This window comes from Dendrobates tinctorius, unplaced genomic scaffold (assembly GCF_039654945.1).
Source record: "Dendrobates tinctorius isolate UK_male_01 unplaced genomic scaffold, ASM3965494v1 ptg000037l, whole genome shotgun sequence".
Classification (NCBI taxonomy): Eukaryota; Metazoa; Chordata; class Amphibia; order Anura; family Dendrobatidae; genus Dendrobates; species Dendrobates tinctorius.
Genome location: NW_027361705.1, coordinates 23102343 through 23128401, shown reverse-complemented (window position 1 = coordinate 23128401; position 26059 = coordinate 23102343). Strand labels below are relative to the sequence as shown.

At 44.4% G+C, this 26059-nt stretch overlaps 1 protein-coding gene across 3 annotated transcripts in view; it reads right to left on the bottom strand.

Annotated features, from left to right (window-relative positions):
- Nucleotides 1–26059, bottom strand: part of CPSF7 (cleavage and polyadenylation specific factor 7) — a 48859-nt gene that overhangs the window by 9243 nt on the left and 13557 nt on the right. For all 3 annotated transcript variants that reach the window (XM_073573906.1, XM_073573904.1, XM_073573905.1), the window contains exons 2-3: nt 9392–9598; nt 8290–8393 (exon numbers count right to left, since the gene is read on the bottom strand). In XM_073573906.1, the coding sequence (XP_073430007.1) occupies nt 8290–8393; nt 9392–9598 (311 nt within the window). The remainder of the gene's footprint in view (nt 1–8289; nt 8394–9391; nt 9599–26059) is intronic.

Genomic DNA, 26059 nt, shown 5'->3' with positions numbered 1-26059 from the left:
GATTCTAGAGATGTTCTTTAGGTGTAAGCGGCATGAGCGGGCAAGAGATTGTATATGGGAGGTGAAGGAGAGATCGGAGTCGAACATAACACCCAGACAGCGCACCTGCTGTCGGGGTGTTATTATGGTGCCACCCACAGAGAGGGAAATGTCAGATTTAGGGAGGTTAGTAGATGGTGGGAGCAGAAGAAGTTCAGTTTTGGAGAGGTTGAGTTTCTATGACTTCACAGCACTGGTCACTACTGAGCATGTACATAAAGTGCAGCACAGATTCATCTCAACTACGGCTCCACAGCACTGGTCACTACTGAGCATGTACATAAAGTGCAGCACAGATTCATCTCATGTACATGCTCAGTAGTGACCAGTGCTGTGGGGTCATAGATGAGATGAATCTGTGCTGCACTTTATGTACATGCTCAGTAGTGACCAGTGCTGTGGAGTCATAGATGAGATGAATCTGTGCTGCACTTTATGTACATGCTCAGTAGTGACCAGTGCTGTGGAGCCGTAGTTGAGATGAATCTGTACTGCACTTTATGCACATGCTCAGTAGTGAGGCAGTGCTGTGGGGTCGTGGATGAGATGAATCTGTACTGCACTTTATGCACATGCTCAGTAGTGACCAGTGCTGTGGAGCCGTAGTTGAGATGAATCTGTGCTGCACTTTATGTACATGCTCAGTAGTGACCAGTGCTGTGGAGCCGTAAATGAGATGAATCTGTGCTGCACTTTATGTACATGCTCAGTAGTGACCAGTGCTGTGGAGTCATAGATGAGATGAATCTGTACTGCACTTTATGTACATGCTCAGTAGTGACCAGTGCTGTGGAGTCATAGAGATGAATCTGTGCTACACTTTATGTACATGCTCAGTAGTGACCAGTGCTGTGGAGCCGTAGAGGAGATGAATCTGTACTGCACTTTATGCACATGCTCAGTAGTGAGGCAGTGCTGTGGGGTCGTGGATGAGATGAATCTGTACTGCACTTTATGCACATGCTCAGTAGTGACCAGTGCTGTGGAGTCGTAGATGAGATGAATATGTGCTGCACTTTATGTACATGCTCAGTAGTGACCAGTGCTGTGGGGTCGTAGATGAGATGAATCAGTGCTGCACTTTATGTACATCCTCAGTAGTAACCGATGCTGTGGGGTCGTAATGGAGATGAATATGTGCTGAACTTTATGTACATGCTCAGTAGTGACCAGTGCTGTGGAGTCATAGATGAGATGAATCTGTGCTGCACTTTATGTACATGCTCAGTAGTGACCAGTGATGTGGAGTCATAGATGAATCTGTGCTAATAATTTTATTTCTATAGTGCCAACATATTCCGCAGCACTTTACATTATAGAGGGGACTTGTACAGACAAAAGACATTACAGCATAGCATAGCAATAAACACATAGATCAAAACAGATACCAAGAGGAATGAGGGCCCTGCTCGCAAGCTTACAATCTTTAAGGAAAAAGGGGAGACACGAAAGGTGGATGGTAACAACCGCTTTTATTGTTTTTATGGTTTGGACTTCCCTAGTGTAAGAATCGGGTGTTCCAGTTGCTGTATGAACCAGTTAACAGTCTAAATATTGTAACAGTACAGACACAGAGGGCTATTAAATGCAAAAAGCATGTGAGAATATAATGCGAGGAACCTGGTTAGGATAAAAAATTTAGAAGTGAGCCACACAGGGATATTTAAGTTAATGCGTTGAGGCGATAGCCCAGTCTGAACAAATGAGTTTTTAAGGCACGCTTAAAACTGTGGGGTTTGGGGATTAATCGTACTAGCCTAGGTAGTGCATTCCAAAGAATTGGCGCGGCTAGTGAAAAGTCTTGGAGACGGGAGTGGGAGGTTCTGATTATTGAGGATGTTAACCTCAGGTCATTAGCAGAATGGAGGGCACGGGTAGGGTGGTAGGCTGAGACTAGGGAGGAGATGTAGGGTGGTGCTGAGCCATGGAGTGCTTTGTGGGTGAGGGTAATAAGTTTATACTGAATTCTGGAGTGGATGCGTGTCCAGTGTAAGGACTGGCACAAGGTAGAGGCATCGGTATAACGATTGGTGAGGAATATGATCCTAGCTGCTGCATTCAAGACATAGGGGGGGAGAGTTTGTTAAGAGGGAGACCGATTAGTAGAGAGTTACAATAGTCCAGACGAGAATGAATAAGAGAAACAGTAAGAGTTTTTGCAGAGTCAAAAGTAAGAAAGGGTCGAATTCTAGAAATGTTTTTGAGGTGCAGATAACAAGAGCGAGCCAATGATCGGATGTGGGGGGTGAATGAAAGCTCTGAATCAAATATGACCCCAAGACAGCGGGCATGTTGCTGGGGAGTAATGGTGGAACCACACACGGAAATGACAATGTCGGGCATAGGTAGGTTAATAGAGGGAGGAAACACAAGGAGTTGAGTTTTTGACAGGTTCAGTTTCAGATAGAGGGAGGACATGATGTTAGAGACAGCAGTAAGACAATCACTGGTGTTTTCCAAAAAGGCAGCCGTGATATGAGAAGTAGTATATAATTGAGTGTCATCAGCATAGAGATGGTACTGGAACCCAAATCTACTGATTACTTGACCAATAGGGCAGTATACAAAGAGAAGAGGAGGGGGCCTAGAACCGATCCTTGAGGAACCCCAACAGTAAGGGGAAGATGAGAGGAGGAGGAGCCAGCAAAAGATACAGTAAAGGAGCGGTCAGAGAGATAGGAGGAGAACCAACAGAGAACGGTGTCCTTGAGACCAATGGAACGGAGCATAGTGAGGAGGAGCTGATGATCCACAGTCTTGAATGCTGCAGAGAGATCCAAGAGAATTAGCATGGAGTAATGACCATTAGCTTTAGCTGTTAGAAGATCATTAGAGACTTTAGTGAGGGCAGTTTCAGTAGAGTGTAGAGAGCGGACACCAGATTGGAGAGGGTCGAGGAGAGAGTTATCTGACAGATCGCGGATAAGACAGGTGTGGACGAGGCGTTCCAGGAGTTTAGAGATGAAGGGAATATTAGAGACAGGTCTATAGTTCGCGGCACAGTTTTGGTCAAGGGATGGTTTTTTTAAAGTAATGGCTGTATGATGGCATGCTTAAATGAGGAAGGAAAGATACCAGAAGAGAGTGAGAGGTTGAATATTTTTGTTAGGTGAGTGTTGACAGCAGGGGAAAGGGACTGGAGGAGATGTGCTGCACTTTATGTACACTACCGTTCAAAAGTTTGGGGTCACCAACACAATTTTGTGTTTTCCATGAAAACTCATACTTTTATTAATCAAATGAATTTAAAATCTAGTCCAGACATTTACAAGGTTCGAAAAAAAGATTTTTTATTTGAAATAATAAATTTTCTCCTTCAAACTTTGTTTTTGTCAAACAATGCTCCATTTGCAGCAATTACACCATTGCAGACCTTTGGCATTCTAGCAGTTAATTTGCTGCGGTAATCTGGAGAAATTTCACTCCATGCTTCCAGATGCCCCTCCCACAAGTTGGGTTGGCTTCATGGGCACTTTTTGCGTACCATACGGTCAAGCTGCTTCCACAACAGCTCAATGGGGTTGCGATCTGGCGACTGCACTGGCCACTCCATTACAGATAGAATACCAGCTGCCTGCTTCTTCCCTAAATAGTTCAGGCATAATTTGGAGGTGTGCTTTTAGTTATTGTCCTGTTGTAGGATGAAATTGGCTTCAAACAAGCGCTGTCCACAGGGTATGGCACGGCGTTGCAAAATGGAGTGATAGCCATCCTTATTCAAAATTCAAAAGCAACCCTAGACCATCACATTACCTCAACCATGCTTGACAGATGGCGTCAGGCACTTTTTCATCATCTTTTCTGTTGTTCTGCTTCTCACAAATGTTCTTCTGTGTGATCCAAACACCTCAAACTTGGATTCGTCAGTCCATAACACTTTTTACCAACCTTCCTCTGTCCAATGTCTGTGTTCTTTTGTCCATACTAATCTTTTCCTTTTATTAGCCAGTCTCAGATATGTCTTTTTCTTTGCAACTCTGCCCTAAAGGCCAGCATCCCGGAGTCGCCTCTTCACTGTAGACATTGACACTGGCGTTGTGCGTGTACTATTTAATGAAGCTGCCAGTTGAGGACCTGTGAGGCGTCGATTTCTCAAACTACAGACTCTAATGTACTTGTCTTGTTGCTCAGTTGTGCAGCGGGGCCTCTCACTTCTCTTTCTACTCTAGTTAGAGCCTGTTTGTGCTCTCCTCTGAAGGGAGTAGTACACACTGTTGTAGGAAATCTTCAGTTTCTTGGCAAGTTCACGCATGGAATAGCTTTCATTCCTAAGAACAATAGACTGTCGATTGTCACATGAAAGTTTTTTTTCTGACCATTTTGAGGGTTTAATGGAACCAACAAATGTAATGCTCCAGATTCTCAACTAGCTCAAAGGAAGGTCAGGTTTATAGCTTCTCTAATCAGCCAAACTGTTTTCAGCTGTGCTAACATACTTGCACAAGCGTTTTTAAGGGTATTCTAACCATCCATTAGCCTTTTTACACAGTTAGCAAACACAAAGTACCGTAAGTAAACCAAGTAAAAAAAGAATGGATCTACCTGTGGCAAAACATTTCTGTATCCCTGATCACAGCAGCATGGATATGAAATTACTGGTATTGAAAGGTAACTTCACATCTCAGATAGAGAGACGAGTTTGGGAGTACAAATTTATGACGAACTTTGACACTCTCAGTGCTGGAATGAATGTGTCGCATGGATTTATGTCTTTTTACATCAATTAAGGAATTTCCTTTTAAAACCTTGCAGGGCAACACAGAACTAGACCCCAATCAGAGGACCATAAAACATCCAGACTCCTTATCTATGAACTGGTCCAATGTTTATATTTATGTTTCTCCCTCTCCCATATTGATAGTTCTGCTTCACGTCACTTGTCTTATCTATTGCATTTTTTCTAGGCTGTATTGTGCATAAATATGTGACTTCAGATTTTGTATTAGTCTAGCCTGATGAAGAGACCTGAGTAGTCTCGAAAGCTTGCAATGTATTACCATCTTTTCAGTTAGCCATTAAAAGGTATCAACTACTGAGGACTCTCAATCCTGAATATTTTTCGTAAGTAAACCAGACGTTTACAGCTAGAATAGTCATTTACCACATTAACAATGTATAGAGTGTATTTCTGAATCTTAATTTTAGCTTTATTGGAAAAAAAACTGTGCTTTTCTTTCAAAAATAAGTAAATTTCTAAGTGACCCTAAACTTTTGAACGGTAGTGTACATGCTCAGTAGTGACCAGTGCTGAGGAGTGGCAGGTTCGGCTTACTGACTCCACAGCTCTGGGTCCCACCTTTGCAGATATAACAGCTTCCACTCTACTGGGAAGGTTTTCTACAAGATTTTGGAGGAGACTGTCAGAATTTTTGCCTCTTCACCCAGAAGAACATTTGTGAGGTCAGACCCGGAGGTTGGAGGAGAGGTCAAATTCACAATCCAGTCTAGTTCATCCCAAAGGTGTTGGATGGGTTTGAGGTCAGAGCTCTGGGTGGTTGGTCATGTTTTTCTGCACCAAACCCCCCCCCAACCATCTCCTTATAGACCTTGTACATTGGGCACAGTCATGTGGAACCAAAAAGGGCCTTGTGAAAACGGTACCCCCCAAAATCAAAAACAATTATCCAAAATATTGTGTGTGCTGAAGCACTACATTTTCCCTTCACTGGAACTAAGAGGCCAACCTCTGACAACCAGTTATTATGCTCCTCCACTAATCTTTATAGCCAGCACAGTGCAATTCTGAGGTAAAATCTGTATTCATTGAACACTCTCCCTTTACTGAGATAGGCAAGGATGGCTGCAAGATAAGATTCTGTGTATATACAAAGGAGAGGAGCTCTGAGTCTAGCTCCTCCAGTCTACATATAATCTTGAGTTGGAGCTCCTCTCCTTTGTATATACACAGAATCAGTAGCAGCCATCTTCTCCTCTCTCAGTAATGGGAATGTCTGTCTTCACTAAACACAGATTTTACTTCAGAAATGAGATTTTAGATAATGACTGAACAACTGACAGAGAAAGAAGCAAACGTCTTTGATAAGACATATCACACAGTTGCTTATTTTCATATGTACTATTGATTTATGAACTAAAAATTAAAACACTGGTTACACTTTAAGGAATAAAAGCCAATTTCTGTTTGGCCTTTATTTCCTAAACTACTATGAGAAAATGTCAGCTGCACTTGTGGTAGAGGCAAGTCTGGTTGCTGTAGACACAGTTGCTTATTTTCACCTGCACTATTGAATCATTAAATAAAAATTATAATGACAGGTATGCTTTACCCTTCTGCGCGAAAATTAAAGTGTTGTTGTGATTGGTCTCTACCACACTGCAGCTTTCATTTTCTCATAGTCGTTTAGGAAATGATGGCCAATGAGGCGTGTTTCTGTCTACTTGACCTCATTTTGTCTAGGATAAGTGTCCTCATTCATTAAGTTTACACTGGAACAGGCGTAAAACACCTTAAAAATTCTGCAACTTTCGGCGTTATTAGTTACGCCAGTTGGGGTCAGAATTGCGAAAATTGTTGGTACATGGGTAGGATGGAGTGTAGCTACTAGTGCCCATCTAATTGCTGAAAAATTATACATCTAATTACTGAAAAGTTATACCACTTTAGTGGTATAAATTTTAAGTCAGAAATGTACTCTAATCCCCCTCCACTGGAGGAGATGCACGGCACTTGTAAGATGCAACAAAATCATTAGGCCATGTGCACACGATGCAGATATCCAGAGGATCCGCAGCGGATTTTACCGTGCAGAAATGTTGCATATTCGCATTGTGATGTACAGTAGCATGTAAGTCAATAGGAAAAAAAAACCGCTGTGCAGACGCTGCGGATTTTTCTGAGCGGTTTTCTTGTGGTTCAATATATGCAGCATGTCACTTTTGTGCGGTTTTCCACCTGCTCCATTCTCCAAATCCGAAGGGGGAAATCCGCAAGAAAATCGCAAGAAAAAAGGAAGAAATCCGCAGGAAAAATGCAGGTCATTTGACCTGCGGATTTCTTCAATTCTGCGCAGAAAAATCCGCAGGGCAAAAAAAGTACGTCTGCACTTAGCCTTAGGTGGTGTGTGCCTCTCAATGAATTAGGACACGTTACTCTACTACGGCCCTCCATGACTGGTGTGTACAATGCTAGTTTTAATCGGCCCCATTATTGAAACATCCTGCCCTGGCCGATGGGGCGGTAATTGAACAATTATTCTTTCAAGAAAACATTAGGCCCACAATTTCTAAACCAGTCGTACTTTTACACCGCAGTGGAAACAGCAGCTGATGAATTTAGGGCTGAGTTTTTCTTAGAGAGCATGCCGATTATTTTTAGGCAATGTACACAATCATCTCATTTTATTTAATACATTTTGACCCAAAGACTTCCATTTTGCAAACTTTATAAGCAGGCTTAAAGAGGTTGTCCACTACTTTTTCATTGATGAAATATCCTTAGGAAAGGTTATCAAAGTCTGATCGGCTGGGATCCGACACCCCACTGATCAGCGGTTATCTGTTGGCAGCCGCCGGCCAGAAGTACTCACTTGCCGAGCTGTTCTGTCTACTTGTAGTGGCTGCCACAGGGACTGCACTTGCGCCACCTATTTAAATTAATATGCGGTGGATGAGCAGTACCTTGCGGCAGCTACTACAAGTAGACAGAACAGCTTGGCAAGTGAGTACTTCTGGCCGGCTGCTGCCAACAGATAGCAGTTGATCGGCGAGGGTGCCGGGTGTCGGACCCTGGCCGGTCAGATGATGACCTTTCTTAAGGATAGACCATCAATGTAAAAGTAGTGGACAACCTGTTTAAACACTATAACGTAATTAAGCAACTGAGAGCTTATTTCTATTAACGTCTGTGGGGGGATTTCTGTACACTCACCACCTTAATTTTGTTTCAAAGCAGACTTTTGCTAACCATGCACAAGAACTGTACTATTAGTATTTTGCCAAGGACATAAAAATCGCATCATTCTCACCAGGCCGACCCTGAATGTCAAGAATGCCTTGTAGTCCTGGACACAGCCTGTTTCCTTGCAGTGTATGTGCAGCTATGATGGAGGATAACAATGCCATATTAGAGAACTACTGTTAAAGCAATTCCCTGATATAAAGATGATTTCTTTTCATTGACAGGTCTATGAGGACCTACACATTAAGGTATAGAAACTTATTTGTGAATGTTACAAAATGTACTTTAATTGCACCGGGAGTTTAAAACATGTAAGGCATCCTCATGCTCACCCTTTTGATTTGCCATTTGCTCGATTTTCTGCAAACTTCAGCTCCACAGGATCATGGACGCCAACAGAACGAATGGCGGAGAGGAGCTGCTGATCTGTCGTCCACTGGTAAATGAAAGGGTGAATTACATAAAGTTCAAATTCAATCACTGGATATCAGAAGCACCCAGAATGTGAACCCAGTAACAGTCGGCTTCTTGCTAACATTTTTTTGCCAGAAAAAAAAAAATGAGTCCATCCAAACAAACTCTTACCAGTTTTCAGTCCTAGGTCCTAAAACCACCAATCCATTGTCCACTGGCTGAACCGACCCCATGGCTGCTACATGGTAGTTATATGGTTTCCAAAATGACACCTTTGACATCCTTCAGATCCATAGGGGTCAAATGCAGTGTGATCAGACCATAACATACTGTTCACTAACAGATAGGGTGGTCCAAAACTACACTGATTTAACATGAATGTGTATTTAATGTAATATACTAGCTTTTCTAATATACTTTACTGAGCATGTGTCAGCTGTCAATTCTGACATATGCGCAGTAGGATCTTGTCACTATGCAATATTCATTATAATGCAGTGACAGTGCACTTGCTCACCGGCTCTTTTGAGAAGGGATGAACCAGCAAGAGAGTACAGTCAGTGCGCATTCTAAGGAGATAACCCAGTGAGCAGAAAAAGCAGAAACTGGCCTTGTTCCCAAAAGTAACATGAGTTAACTGGCCAAATGCATGCTAGTCCAACACCACTGATTAATAGCTTTCTCCCACTACACAAAGTACACAGAAAGCAGTGGTGGGGATGGGGTTAACAACTGAGCTCTGCAAAATCTGCAGCAGAGAAAATTTCCTGGAATCTGGGTTTTTCCCTCCCTACTCCATGCTGCTGTTGGAAATAGTAAAAACCTGCTGACAAATTCCCGTTAATTATTTGATCACTTAATTAAATTACTAATGTTAATTACTTTGTGTAAAAGCATTAAGATTGATATTTCTCTCCTGTGCAGCATTAGCTGTGGCTGTAGCAATCCTGCAGAAATAAATTCACATTTGAATGAAGGGATGCAATGGAAAACTAGTATAAAAAAATAAAATCATCTCACCCATGTAAAGTTTCCGATGTACACGGATGCCTTCTTTCTGACATTATTGTATGTGTACAGTACAGCCGGCGGCTTCTTTGATTCAGCAATGGCCTGTACAGGGGAGGTCGGCTCATTAGGTTTCCCATCGTGTTGAGATGAGCCAAGAGATGCAACCGCCAAGACATCGTCATACAAATCTACCTGCTCAGCAGCAAATTCAGCTTCCTAGGAAAAGAGAAAATCAATATTAATTCTGAAAAATAAGCAAACAAAAAAAAACCAACAGTGTGACATGCAGAGGGCCGATGATCGTGCCACAGAAGGCAAGACATTCGGTGTAAAGGCTACAATCACACATCTGTGTGAATTTTACCATCCATGAGAAATGGACTAGTTTTTTCACAGGTGACATCCTGGTTTGTTTTTTTTTCATTTGCAAAGAAGTTTTCCTTCCCACATTAAAAATAAGACTCATGAATTTTTTTCTTTTTTTTATTAAAAATGTATTCAAAATCAAGCACTAAGCAACAGAACGCAAGCATGGATCAGATTAAGAACATCCCAGAGTCTCCCTCTTGGATCCATGGTTATCAATTTATCCCCATTTCCTTGTAGATTGTAAGCTTGCGAGCAGGGACCTCACTCCTAATGTCATTGTTTGAATTGTCTTAACTTGTACTGAATTTATTGTCTGTACATGTCCCCGCTTAATTGTAAAGTGCTGCGGAATATGTTGGCGCTATATAACTAAAAATTATTATTATTATTATCAAGGATAGCTGAACAGATCCATGAAATGTTATAGGTTCGTGTGCTAGCTGAGAAAAACAAAAAAATCGGACAACACATGGATATTTCACAGATGTGTGATCATAGCCTTAGTATGAAGAAGGAAAAAACAAAAAGCAAACACAATGCAAAAGAGCGTTCCCACCAGGGCTGTGGAGTCGGGTGTCCATTTTGGTCAAGTCTGAGTCGGTATAAAATGGACTGACTCCAACTCCTAAATTATATAATAAATTGGGTACCATAGTACAATGCAGGATGTGCTGTGAATGTTTTCATAATAATTTGTGAAACTTATAAGACGTTCTATAAATTAAGGATCTCTCCTTTTAGTGGCGATGGATCTTCTGCACGTTATGTACATGCTCAGTAGTGACCAGTGTTGTGGAGTCATAGATGAGATGAATCTGTGCTGCACTTTATGTAAATGCTCAGTAGTGACCAGTGCTGTGGGGTCATAGATGAGATGAATGTGTGCTGCACTTTATGTACATGCTCAGTAGTGACCAGTGCTGTGGGGTCATAGATGAGATGAATCTGTGCTGCACTTTATGTACATGCTCAGTAGTGACCAGTGCTGTGGGGTCATAGATGAGATGAATCTGTGCTGCACTTTATGCACATGCTCAGTAGTGACCAGTGTTGTGGAGTCATAGATGAGATGAATCTGTGCTGCACTTTATGTACATGCTCAGTAGTGACCAGTGCTGTGGGGTCATAGATGAGATGAATCTGTGCTGCACTTTATGTACATGCTCAGTAGTGACCAGTGCTGTGGGGTCATAGATGAGATGAATCTGTGCTGCACTTTATGCACATGCTCAGTAGTGACCAGTGTTGTGGAGTCATAGATGAGATGAATCTGTGCTGCACTTTATGTACATGCTCAGTAGTGACCAGTGCTGTGGGGTCATAGATGAGATGAATCTGTGCTGCACTTTATGTACATGCTCAGTAGTGACCAGTGTTGTGGAGTCATAGATGAGATGAATCTGTGCTGCACTTTATGCACATGCTCAGTAGTGACCAGTGTTGTGGAGTCATAGATGAGATGAATCTGTGCTGCACTTTATGTACATGCTCAGTAGTGACCAGTGCTGTGGGGTCATAGATGAGATGAATCTGTGCTGCACTTTATGTACATGCTCAGTAGTGACCAGTGCTGTGGGGTCATAGATGAGATGAATCTGTGCTGCACTTTATGTACATGCTCAGTAGTGACCAGTGTTGTGGAGTCGTAGATGAGATGAATCTGTGCTGCACTTTATGTACATGCTCAGTAGTGACCAGTGTTGTGGAGTCATAGATGAGATGAATCTGTGCTACACTTTATGTACTTGCTCAGTAGTGACCAGTGCTGTGGAGTCATAGATGAGATGGATCTGTGCTGCACTTTATGTACATGCTCAGTAGTGACCAGTGCTGTGGAGTCATAGATGAGATGAATCTGTGCTGCACTTTATGTACATGCTCAGTAGTGACCAGTGTTGTGGAGTCGTAGATGAGATGAATCTGTGCTGCACTTTATGTACATGCTCAGTAGTGACCAGTGCTGTGGAGTCATAGATGAGATGAATCTGTGCTGCACTTTATGTACATGCTCAGTAGTGACCAGTGTTGTGGAGTCGTAGATGAGATGAATCTGTGCTGCACTTTATGTACATGCTCAGTAGTGACCAGTGTTGTGGAGTCATAGATGAGATGAATCTGTGCTACACTTTATGTACTTGCTCAGTAGTGACCAGTGCTGTGGAGTCATAGATGAGATGGATCTGTGCTGCACTTTATGTACATGCTCAGTAGTGACCAGTGCTGTTGAGCCGTAGAGGAGATGAATCTGTGCTGCACTTTATGTACATGCTCAGTAGTGACCAGTGCTGTGGAGTCATAGACGAAATGAATCTGTGCTGCACTTTATGTACATGCTCAGTAGTGACCAGTGTTGTGGAGTCGTAGATGAGATGAATCTGTGCTGCACTTTATGTACATGCTCAGTAGTGACCAGTGCTGTGGAGTCATAGATGAGATAAATCTGTGCTGCACTTTATGTAAATGCTCAGTAGTGACCAGTGTTGTGGAGTCGTAGATGAGATGAATCTGTGCTGCACTTTATGTACATGCTCAGTAGTGACCAGTGCTGTTGAGCCGTAGAGGAGATGAATCTGTACTGTTTAAAGAATAAAACACATGCATGGCAACGCAAGGGTATGTTCACACGCTGCGTATGCGCAGTGAATTTTTCTACACTAAAAATTCATCTTTTGGCAGGAAAAATGAGGCATACTATGTGGGTACATGCCCACGATCATCGGGAACTGCAGCGGGTTTGTCACTGCGTATTTAAGCAGCATCGAACCTGGGGCGTCCAGATGATATGGCATAGTGGATGGGATTTCTGAGAATCCCACGTCCGCTATGCGTGCATAGTCGCCTGTGGATCAATCGTGGACACTGACATGCGGCGCGTCTTTCAGGACCGCAGCATGTCAATTTATCTTGCGGAGATGCGAGTCTCTGCAACAGAAATTTAATCAACAGAAATGTATTGAATGCGGTAAATCCGCATGGTCCAGTGAACACAGGGAAAACTTCTGGATCGTGAGTGCATAGCCCAAGCGAGTTTTATTTATACTTTTGTACTTACGTTTTTTATGCATTCATGTGAATGGCTGAAAACTACTGCAAAAAAGCTGATATAGAATTGACATACTGCAGATTTGAAGAAAAACAATAACACACTAATGATTTAAAAATGCAAGGAAAAAAAGCATCATGGGCATGAGACTTCAGAGATTGCTTTAGTTAATGCAGAAAAACCCTTAAAAAAACCCCAAAAACATTCTGCAAAAACACAGCATGTGAATATACCCTAAAAAAATAAATAAAATAAAGACTTGCCATGCATACATCCTTCAGCTTTTATTTTTAAACTGCTGCAGGCCTCCCAAGAAAAGAGAATAAAGATGCTTCATGAAATCCACTGCCTGCATTTTCCTGACCTTTCTTGTGCAGAGAAAACGCAGCAGGTGTGCCTGCACCTAAAGGATGACGTGTGCACACACCCGTAGGGGTGGAAAGTGAAGAAAATGCAGCATAGCTCAAAGTCAGTAAAATCTTGTTTGACACAATGTGACAGAAATTCATGTAGTTGTATGGAAAACTATGCGAACCACTGCACCAGCACATGGAAACCGCCTACAACTGTTAAAAGATCATCAGGCCATTGATACCTATTGCAAACCCCCATTAAGGTTTCCTAACAATATCAGATCGGTTAACAGCAACTTGTTGACTACTTCCAGGTCTGCTCACCCTGCAGAAAATGGATTCCCACAGCAGTTTTTTGCACATTTTTAGCTTAAGCAAGACGTGATAAAAAAAAAAGTCAGCACTCGAAAACAGAATGGCAAAATACTTAAGGACTTTTCTCAAAAAGGATAGTGGATAACTTGATTAAAACTGTCCCAAGAACAGAGTGAATTAAATTTTCACTCAACCCATTGTCTGCTGGACTGCTGGAGAGAGTGGAGTACAGCGTGCGATCTCCAGCAGTCCTAACAACACAGCAGGACACGCAGAAACAGCCAAGACTAAGCACCTGAAATGGCGCATCTAGTGAATGCACCATTTCTGGGGCGGCTGAGGCTATTAATCTAGGAAGGGACCAATATCCATGGCCCCTCCCAGGGCTGTGGAGAGTCCATTTTGGGAGTTGGCATAAAATGGACCCACTCCAATTCCTAAAATACATAATAAATTGGGTACAGCAGTATAATGCACTTGTTGGGTTCAGTAGTACAACGCAGGATGTGCTGTAAGGCTGGGTTCACATTACGTTTAGGCAGTCCGTTAGACGGACTGCGTCACACCGCGGCATAACGCAGTCCGTTAACACTGCCATTGCCCTCCATTGTCGGCGCATCACGACGCATGCCGTAAAGCGGCACGCGTTCATGATGTGCCGTCATTCAGTGACGGAGCCTCGGACGCGGGCTGCAGCGTCTGAGGCTCCGTCAACGCTAGCGCTGAGGAATCATCAGCGCTAGCGGGTATAGAATAATGCGATTGCGTTATGCTATACCGTTTAACCAGCCCGTCAACGTTAAGTGTTGTATGGGCTGGTTAAATGCAATGTGAACCTGGCCTAAATGTTTTCATACTAATTAAGGAAAGTTATGAAATGACCTATAAATGTCTGTTCTGTTCCTGATCTAAGGATGTCGGCTTTTAGTTGACATGAATCTGTGCTGCACTGAATGTACATGCTCAGTAGTAAGGCAGTGGAGTCAGGGAAATTAAGGGTATATGCACATGCTGCGGATTGCTGTGCGGAATCTGCTATTTTTGGCAGAATCAGCAGGTCAAAATCCGTGCCTTTTTCCTGCAGATTTATTGCGTATTTGGCCTGTGTTTTTACACCTATGGATTCCTATAATGGAATGGGTGTAAAAACGCTGCAGAATCTGCACAAAGAATTGACATGCTGCGGAAAATAAACCGCTGCGTTTTCCATGGGAAGCTAGAAGCATCCACTACTTGAAGAAAAGATTGCCTATATGTAGCAGAATTACAGCATTGCTATGAGCGCCGACCACCAGGTGGCACTCATAGCACTGCCTCATTAACAAACATAGAGGTTTCGAGGAGACCTCTGGTTATGATGGCAACGCATCACTGACCCCCGATCACATGACGGGGGTCGGCGATGCGCGTATTTCCGGCCTAGCGGCCGGAAGCCCTCGTTGAATCCTGTTTTCAGCATTTGACAGCGGGATTTAACTAGTTAATAGGCGCGGGTGGATTGCAACTCCACCTGCGGGCACATGTCACAGCCGTAGCCCTCATTAAAGCGGGGGTACTGCCATTGGACGTACTATTCTGTCCAATGGCAGTAAGGGGTTATAACAGAGCCGATATAAAAACTGCATTGCATAAGGATTGCATAACACATGTCATATGGATGCTAATTGTTAAGACTTGCATTGTACTCAAATCATACTTTTCTGGCTCAACATTGGACCGATTTTATATATTCTAGCGTGACTCCAGCCTAAAGCTATGTGCAGACACTGAGCAAAACTTCTGCAGCTCTTGCAAGAAAAATGTAGCTGAAAAAATGAGCGTTTTTGCCTGCGTTTTATCAATGCATTTTTGACTGATTTGAGTGAGATCAATGGTGAAAAAGCGCAGCAAATCTGTAACGTGTGCACAACCTACCAGTACAAATCTCTCACCTGTCCTGACCGTTTGCTCCAGTGTAACACAGCAGATTAACCCCTTCACCCCCAAGGGTGGTTTGCACGTTCATGACCGGGCCAATTTTTACAATTCTGACCACTGTACCTTTATGAGGTCATAACTCTGGAACGCTTCCATGGATCCCGGTGACTCTGACATTGTTTTCTCGTGACATATTGTACTTCATGTTAGTGGTAAAATTTCATTCAAATAACTTGCGTTTATTTGTGAGAAAAACGGAAATTTGGCAAAAATTTTGAAAATTTCGCAATTTTCCAACTTTGAATTTTTATGCCCTTAAATCACAGAGATACGGCACACAAAAAACTTGATAACTAACATTTCCCACATGTTTACTTTACATCAGCACAATTTTGGAACCAAAATTTTTTTTTGTTAGGAAGTTATAAGGGTTAAAAGTTGACCAGCGATTTCTCATTTTTACAACACCATTTTATTTTTACGGACCACATCACATTTGAAGCCACTTTGAGGGGTCTATATGATAGAAAATACCCAAAAGTGACACCATTCTAAAAACTGCACCCCTTAAGGTGCTCAAAACCACATTCAAGAAGCTTATTAACCCTTTAGGTGCGTCACAGGAATTTTTTTGAATATTTAAAAAAAAATGAACATCTAACTTTTTTTCATAAAAAAAATACTTCAGGTTCAATTTTTTTTATTTTACCAAGGGTAACAGGAGAAATTGAACTGCAAAAGTTATTGTGCAATTTGTCCTGAGTACGCAGATACCAGATATGTGGGGGGGAACGACTGTTTCGGCGCATGGCAGAGCTCAGAATGGAAGGAGCGCCGTTTGACTTTTTCAATGCAAAATTGGCTGGAATTCAGATTGGACGCCATGTCACGTTTGGAGAGTCCCTGATGTACCTAAACAGTGGAAACCCCCTACAAGTGACCCCATTTTGGAAACTAGACCCCCCAAGGAACTTATCTAGATATGTGGTGAGAACTTTGAACCCACAAGGGCTTTACAGAAGTTTATAACGTACAGCGGTACAATTAAAAAAATCATATTTTTCCCACAAAAATGATCTTTTCACCCCAATTTTTATTTTCCCAAGGGTAACAGGACCCTAAAAGTTATTGTGCAATTTGTCCTGAGTACGCTGATACCCCACATGTGGGGGTAAACCACTATTTGGGCGCATGGCAGAGCTCGGAAGGGAAGCAGCGCCATTTGACGTTTTTGGCTGGAATTGAGATCGGACACCATGTCGCGTTTGGAAAACTCCTGATGTACCAAAACAGTGGAACCCCCCCACAAATGACACCATTTTGGAAACTAGACCCCCTAAGGAACTTATCTAGATGTGTGGTGAGAACTTTGAACCCCCATGGGCTTCACAGAAGTTTATAACATAAAGCCATACAATTAAAAAATTATATTTTTTCCACAAAAATGATCTTTTCACCCTCAATTCTTATTTTTCCAAGGGTAACAGGACCCTAAAAGTTATTGTGCAATTTGTCCTGAGTACGTTGATACCCCACATGTGGGGGTAAACCACTATTTGGGCGCATGGCAGAGCTCGGAAGGGAAGCAGCGCCATTTGACGTTTTTGGCTGAAATTGAGATCGGACACGATGTCGCGTTTGGAAAACCCCTGATGTACCAAAACAGTGGAAACCCCCCACAAATGACTCCATTTTGGAAACTAGACCCCCTAAGGAACTTATCTAGATGTGTGGTGAGCACTTTGACCCCCCCCAGTGCTTCACATAAGTTTATAACACCCGGGCGTGAAAATAAAAAATTCGTATTTTTTCCACAAACATGATCTTTTAGTCACCATTTTTTTATTTTCCCAAGGGTACCAGGAGAAATTGGACCACAAAAGTTGTTGTCCAATTTGTCCTGAGTATGCTGATACCCCATATGTGGGAGAAAACTACTGTATGGGCACACGTCGGGGCTCGGAAGGGAAGTAGTGACGTTTTGGAATGCAGACTTTGATGGAATGGTCTGCGGGTGTCATGTTGCCTTTGGAGAGCCCCTAATGTACCTAAACAGTGGAAACCCCCCACAAATGACCCCATTTTGAAAACTAGACCCACTAAGGAACGTATCTAGATGTGAGGTGAGCACTTTGAACCCCCAAGGGCTTCACAGAAGTTTATAATGCCAGGGCATGAAAATAAAAAAATCGTATTTTTTCCACAAACATGATCAATTAGTCCCCAATTTTTTTATTTTCCCAAGGGTAACAGGAGAAATTGAACCCCAAAAGTTGTTGTCCAATTTGTCCTGAGTACGCTGACACCCCATATGTGGGAGAAAACTACTGTATGGACACACGTCGGGGCACGGAAGGGAAGCAGTGACGTTTTGGAATGCAGACTTTGATGGAATGGTCTGCGGGTGTCATGTGCGTTTGGAGAGCCCCTGATGTACCTAAACTATTGAAACTCCCCACAAGTGACCCCATTTTGGACACTAGACCCCCCACGGAACTTATCTAGATGTGTGGTGAGCACTTTGAACCCCCAAGTGCTTCACAGAAGTTTATAACACTCGGACGTGAAAATAAAAAAATCATTTTTTTCCACAAAAATGATATTTTTGCCCCCAATTTTTTATTTTCCTAAGGGTAACAGGAGAAATTGGACCCCAAAAATTGTTTTGCAATTTGTCCTGAGTAGGCTGATACCCTACATGTGGGGGTAAAACACTGTTTGGACGCATAGCAGAGCTTGGAAGGAAAGGAGCACCATTTGACTTTTTCAACTCAGAATTGGCTGGAATTGAGATCAGACGCCATGTTGCATTTGGAGAGCCCCTGATGTGCCCAAACAGTGGAAACCCCCAATTCTAACTCCAACCCGAACCCCAACACGCCCCTAACCCTAACCCTAGCCCTACCCTAACCCTACCCCAACACACCCCTAGCCCTAACCCTAATGGAAAAATGGAAATAAATACATTTTTTTTATTTTATTATTTTTCCCTAACTAAGGGGGTGATAACGGGTGGTTTGATTTACTATTTATGGCGGTTTTTATGTTTGGCGGCTGTCGCACGCTAAAAGACGCTTTTTATTGTAAAAATAGTTTTTGCATCACCACATATTGAGAGCTATAATTTTTTCTGTATTTTGACCCACCGAGTCATGTGAGGTCTTATTTTTTGCGGGACGAGTTGACGTTTTTATTGGTACCATTTTCGGGCACGTGAAATTTTTTGATCGCTTTTTATTCCGATTTTTGGGACGCAGAATGAACAAAAACCAGCGTTTCATGAATTTCTTTTGGGGGGGTGCGTTTACACCGTTCCGCGTGCGGTAAAATTGATAAAGCGGTTTTATTCTTCGGGTCAGTACGGTTACAGCGATACCTCATTTAGGTAGTTTTTTATGTTTTTGTCGGTTTTATGCAATGAAAACTATTTTATATAAAAAAATAATTATTTTTGCATCGCTTTATTCAGCGAGCTATAACTTTTTTATTTTTTCGCTGATGATGCTGTGTGGCGGCTCGTTTTTTGCGGGACAAGATGACGTTTTCAGCGGTACCATGGATATTTATATGCGTCTTTTTGATCGCGCGTTATTACACTTTTTGTTTGGCGGTATGATAATAAATCATTATTTTTTTTCTTCGTTTTTTATTTTTATTTTTTAAGGGGTTTGCTAAACGGGTTAACTAATGGGACAGTTTTATAGGGCGGGTCGTTACGGACGCGGCGATACCTAATATGTGTACTTTTATTGTTTTTTTTTATTATTTCCAAAAAATGGATTTATTGGGGGAATATTTTTTTTTTTCTAATTTATTTGGTGATTTTTTTTTTAATTATTTTTACACTTTTTTTTATTTTTTTTTTTTACTTTATTAATTAGTCCCAGGTGGGACATCACTGTCCTGTGACAGATCGCTGATCTGTCACATCACAGATCACTGTGACAGATCAGCGATCTGACACAGGCACTGCAGAAGGCTTCCTCATGCCTGCGCTTTGCAGGCACTGAGGAAGCCAGCTTCCGCAGGCCCCCGAAGGCCCCCGTCGCCATCTTGGATTCGGGGGCCTGGAGGGAGGGAGTCCCCCGCAGCAGCGCTGCACATTGCGCTGCCGTGGGGGGCTCAGGGAAGCACGGAGGGAGCCCCCTCCCTGCCGATGCTTCCCTTTAACCCCCGGTACACCGCGATCGTGTTTGATCGCGGTGTGCAAGGGGTTAACGTGTCGGGGGCGGTCCGTGACCGCCCCTGACACATTGTGCCGGGTGTCAGCTATGATAATTAGCTGACACTCGGCCGCGATCAGCGGCGCTCACCACGTGGGCGCCGCTGATCGCGCCGACGTACTATCCCGTCCCCGGTCATACGGGCCCGGGTACCGTGGACGGGATAGTACGTCGGATGGCAGAAAGGGGTTAATATGGCAGCGGAGTCCAGGCAGCTTAGCTGATCATTGTCTACATACACTGTGTTTCAAATTATTATGCAAAAAATATTTCCTCATTTTCTCTAATTACTTATATGAATTGCAGTCATTGTTATTTTCCAGTCATCTAATATTCTAGTATAATTGCAATGTTTTTGAACAAACTGCCTATGAAAACAGTATATTTTTAAAAATAAACACTCAAAATGCATGTTCCAAATTATTATGCACAGCAGAGTTTTCAACCTTTTTATTTTGAACAAAAAAATGGTCAATTGTGAAATTATAAGCATTATCAGCTTATTACAAAATGAAATCAAACAGTTTTCAAGTCAAAACTTTATTCTAGGTGATGTTACATTTGCACATAGGACCCCTTGTTGGAAAGAAGCTTCTGAACTCTCTCGTCCATTGAATTTGTCAGTTTTTGGATGGTTTGTGCTTCAATTGTTTTGCATGTGGACAGAATACCCTCCCAGAGCTGTTGCTTACATGTGAACTGCCTCCCGCCATGATAGACACTCCTTTTGATGATGCTCCAGAGGTTCTCAATGGGGTTGAGGTCAGGGGAAGATGGTGGCCACACCATAAGTTTGTCCTCTTTTATGCCCATAGCAGCCAGAGATGCAGATGTGTTATTTGCAGCATGAGACGGTGCATTATCATGCATGAAAAGTCTTAGTTACTCACCGGTTAACGGTATTTTTCGGAGTCCATGACAGCACCACCTGAGAGAGGGGATCCGCCCTTTAGGAACAGGAAACCTACAGATACAAAAGGGTGGCACCTCTCCCACGCATCAGTTGGATTACAGAGCACAAGAGGACTTCCAAGGTTAATGCAAGATTTATGTACAGTATTCTTTACAATTATAAACTTTTATCACCAGTGAGCATATACAAGAAATAGACGTGCACACCCCAATTAAACTAAAGGGAGGGAATATACGGGTGCTGTCATGGACTCCGAAAAATACCGTTAACCGGTGAGTAAGACTTTATTCGGTCGTCCATGAGAGCACCACCTGAGAGATTTACAGAGAGTAACATCAGCTTTAGGGATGGACTACAGCCTGCAGCACCCTTATACCAAAAGAGAGGTCTGTGGAAGCACCCAGGTCTAGCCTATAATGACTATAAAAAGTACTCGGAGAGGACCAAGTAGCCGCCTTACATATCTGGTCAATGGAGACTTCTGATCTTTCGGCCCATGAGGTCGCCATGGCCCTGGTGGAATGCGCCCTCAGCTTCCCGGGTGGCGACCTGCCCTTTGAGGTGTATGCTATTGAAATCGCCTCTCTAATCCATCTGGCTAGTGTATTTTTTGATGCCCTACAACCTTTTCTGGGGCCTTGATGAGATAAATAGGGCATTATCTTTCTTCCAGGGATCGGTGACTGTCAGATATTCTATGAGGCCTCTCCTGACATCCAGGGTGTGTAGTTTCTTTTCCTTCTCGTTAGTTGGATTAGGGAGGAAGGATGTAAGAACTATTTCCTGTGTCCTATGGAAACTAGAAACTACCTTCGGCAAGTACGCTGGATCAGGTCTAAGTATTACCCTATCCTCTTTGAACTGTAAATAAGGAGGACACCTAGATAAAGCCTGGATATCGCTTATTCTGCGGGCTGATGTTAGAGCTACCAGGAAGGCTACCTTGAGGGACAGATTTTTTAGGGAAGCCGACGAGATAGGTTCGAATGGGGTCTCCGTCATAGCAGTGAGGACTAGGTTCAAGTCCCACGGCATGAATCTATCCATTATTGGCCTGGATCTACCTGCCGCCTTAATGAACCTGCTTACCCAATAATTACCAGCGATGTTACAGCTAAACAGGGCCCCCAAGGCTGACACTTGTACTTTAAGGGTACTGGTAGAGAGCCCCATGTCCAGACCTTTTTGTAGGAACTCTAATATCTGCATTATAGGCGCTGAATCCCCAGCGACTACTCCTGAGTTTTGAAGGAATTTTTTCCAAATTCTGACATAAATTTTTGTGGTAATGATTTTTCTACTCTTAAGTAGGGTGTTAATTAGGTCTGCGGAGAAGCCCTTCTCTTCTAATAATGACCGTTCAAACTCCACGCCGTCAGATGTAGGCCAGCCACCTGCGGATGGAAGACTGGGCCCTGGGACAGGAGATCCGGATGTCCGGCAGAACCCAAGGATCGGACACTGACATGGTCCTGAGGCATGAGAACCATGCTCTCCTGGGCCAAAATGGAGCGATGACTATAACCCTCGCTCTGTCTTTCCTGATTTTCCTCATCACCAGGGGTAGAAGAGATAGGGGAGGGAAGGCGTAGGCTAGTCTGAAGTCCCACTTTATCAGGAAGGCATCTACCGCCAGAGGATTCTCTCTGGGATTTAGGGAGCAGAATTGTTTCAATTGCCTGTTGTCTCTGGTGGCGAAGAGGTCTACCTCTGGATATCCCCACCTTTGAACAATCAGATTGAATATGGAGGTGTTTAGGGACCATTCCCCTTGCTTTAGCTGATTGCGGCTTAAAAAGTCTGCCGTGATGTTGTCTCTTCCTTTTATATGCAACGCTGTTAAAGATAGAAAGTATTGTTCTGCTAGATGGAACAACCGCTCTGCTACAATCATCAGGGGTCTGGAACGGGTCCCGCCTTGGTGATTGATATATGCCATGGTGACCTGATTGTCGGAGAACACTCGCACGTGATGGCCCTGTAGATACACAAGGAGCTTTTTAGCCGCCTGTTCTACTGCTGTCAATTCTTTTAGGTTAGATGACATTCCTAACTGATCATGTTGCCATAGGTCCTGGACTAATATTTCACCCATATGAGCTCCCCAACCGTAAGGACTAGCATCCGTGGTGACTATGCGGCTTACGTTATACTCCCAGGGAACCCCTTTAGACAAGTTATCCTTGTCTAACCACCACTCTAGGGACTCCCTTGTGTTACGGGACAAGGTTAGCTGACCCTCCAAGTAACCCCCAAGGACTTTTTGATGTAATAAGACCTCGCTCTGTAGTTTCCTTGCATGAAACTGGGCCCACTGGACTGCAGGGATACAGGCCGAAAGAGAGCCTAGAAGGGACATGGCTTTCCTGAGGGACATGGTGGGGTTATTGGAGGCGTTCAGGATCTGATAATGGAGGCGAACAAGCTTCTCCAGAGGCAGACGGCATTCCTGTTTCTCAGAATCCAGGGTTAGGCCCAAGAATTGTTGGACTTTCATTGGTTGCAACCGAGACTTTTTGACGTTCAGCAACCATCCTAACCGTTCTAGGGCAGACATTGCCTTTTGTAGCGGTTGTAAACAATGATTCGCCGTTTTACCTACAATAAGAAAATCGTCCAGGTAGGGGATCACCAGAATGTTCGATTCACGTAGATGGGCCATGACCTCCGCTATTACTTTAGTAAATACTCGGGGAGCGACAGCTACTCCAAAGGGGAGGGCCGCATATTGGAAATGTCGAATTGACCCATCCAACTGAACCGCCACTCTGAGAAACCGCTGATGGCCTGCATGGATGGGTATATGGTAGTATGCGTCTTTTAAATCTAACACCACCATAAAGCAGTTTTGGAACAGCAATTTTATTGCAGATTTAATTGTTTCCATTTTAAAAGGACGTATGACCAAAAATTTGTTGAGGGCCTTAAGGTTTATTATTGTCCTAAAGGAGCTGTCTGGTTTGCGGACCAGGAACAGAGGGGAGTAGAACCCCTTCCCCCATTCTCCCTCTGGAACCTCTATCAGGACTTTCTTGGCGCACAGGTCATGAACCTCGGCCTCCAGGGCAGCTTGTTCTGAAGCAGACGACCTGAGCGGGGTGATTTTAAATTGATCAAGGGGAACCCTAGAAAACTCTAGTAGTAGTCCCACGGCTATTATCCCCAATATCCAGCTGCTATTAGAGATCAGAGACCAGGATGGGTAGAAGGCAGCTAGTCTCCCTCCTACCGGGGCAACTAGTCATTGGGGCGGCTTTTTCGTATCCCGAGCTGGACCTTCCTGGCACCCCCCTCCAAACATGAATCCTGTACCTTTCCTTTTTTTCTCATCCCATCTGCCCTGATCTCTGGACGGCCTTCTCCGGAAAAAACCTTTCCTGGTAAAGGGACGTCTGTAAGAGGGGTTCGGGAGACTGGGAAATTTCTTTTTGTCATCTCCAGCTTTCTCTAACAATTCGTCCAAGACGGGGCCGAATAGGTACTCCCCCTCGCAAGGAATGGAACAGAGACGGGACCGGGCTTGAATATCTCCTGGCCAGCATTTTAACCAGAGCGCTCTTCGCGCTGCATTAGATAGACCCGCGGCTTTAGCCGCCATTTTTGCAGAGTCTGCAGAAGCATCGGCTAAAAATGCCGCGGCATTCTGAATGATCGGCAAACTTTTCCGAATAGATGTTCTTGAAGCTCCGTCTTTTAGCTCGGAATCTAGCTGATCTAGCCAGACCATCATGGATCTGGCTGTACAGGTGGCAGCTACCGCTGGTCTCAATGCGCCTGCTGACATCTCCCATGTCCCTTTAAGAAAGGAATCCGCTTTTTTATCTAGCGGATCTTTCAAGGAGGCCATATCGTCAAATGGAATGGCGGATTTTTTAGATGCTTTGGCTACTGCTGCGTCTAGTTTCGGGGCTTTATCCCATCTGTTTACTACCGGGTTATCAAAGGGGTATCTCCGCTTAAAGGCTGGTGGCATGGAGCCCCTTTTTTCCGGTCTCTTCCATTCTCTGTCAATTAGGCTCTGAACCTTATCGTTTAATGGGAAAGCTCTGCGTTTTTTGGGGTCTAGACCCCCGAACATTATGTCCTGTGCTGAGAGTTCCCGTTTTTTGTCCGCTACCCCCATGGTGGACCGTATTGCTTTCACTAATCTGTCCATCTGGTCTAAGGGGAAGCAGAACCGGCTACAGTCTTCATCCGAGGAAGACGACGAGGAGTCCGAGGAGTTGTCACCTTTCCCAGGGGCGACTGAGGTCTCCGAGCCTGAACCACTAGCCTCTCTTCTCCTAGAAGGTTCTCTTTGAGGCCCTACAGAGGGCACATTCCCTGTGCTTCTGTTTTCCCGTAGCCTTCTTCCCCTGCAAAAAAAAACATAAGGGAACATTGCATCAGGGTACATTCACGGAGATCTCTTACCCATGCAGATGAAGCAGGTACCGGATCACGGAGGGAGGCAGGGGGTTCCTTTCTGGAGGAACTTTCGCGGCTCTGGTCGCTAGTTCGTCTCTGTTTCTTCTGCTGGCCACTCGCATGCGGTTTTGCCGTGGCCTGTTTTTGCGGGTGCTCCTGCGCCTCGTCCTGCTGGTCTAAGGGGGCTTCCGTTGTATCCATTGCTGGGGCCTTCAGAAGCACCCCAGCGGCGTCCCCATCTGCCTTATATGGCCTCCTGGTGTCCGGGTCAGCAGGTATCCTGCCATAGCACCACCCACCCGGTCTTTCGCGCTCCCTCCCCCATGCTCCGGCCCCCCTCGGCTTACCCGGGTCGCCGCGCGACCCCCGGACAGGCGTGCATCCGCGGCGCGTGCCGGAGGCCGGCCGGCACCCGACTTCCGGTATCGGCGCTATCGCTCCTCCCCTTCCGCCGCGTCACTTCCGCCGCTCACCAGAGCCCTGCGGGAGCGCGCGCGCGAAGAAGCCGCGCAGCGCCCCTGCTCGGAATGCCCCAGCCCCCCCCCCCCCCCCCCCCGCGCACGCCGCCATGAGCGCCGCCAGGGGCCAGCACTGACCGGGAGGACCGGGCCTGGGGAAGCGCAGCAGGACCGGGGCATACATACCAGGTGCTGGCGTTTTGGAGACGGCATCCACCGGACCCCTGCTCCACCTGCTCCGTCCACTGCCGTGGTGACCTACCCGGCCCCACCGTGGCGCTTCCAGGGACCCCGCATTGACCGAGGTAGGAGACCCCCTCGCTACCTGGGTCGGTCAGCCGGCCTGGGTATTCAACGACGACTCCATGACGGACGTATCTGTAGAGAGTCCTGTCCTCTAGGAACAGGAAACCAACTGATGCGTGGGAGAGGTGCCACCCTTTTGTATCTGTAGGTTTCCTGTTCCTAAAGGGCGGATCCCCTCTCTCAGGTGGTGCTGTCATGGACGACCGAATAAATGATCTTGCTGCGGAAAGCACGGTTCTTCCTCTTGAACCATGGCAGGAAGTGCTGTTTTAGAAACTCCACATAGATTATGGAGTTCATCTTTACCCCTTCAGGGATCCTAAAGGGGCCGACAATCTCTCTCCCCATGATTCCAGCCCAAAACATTACTCCA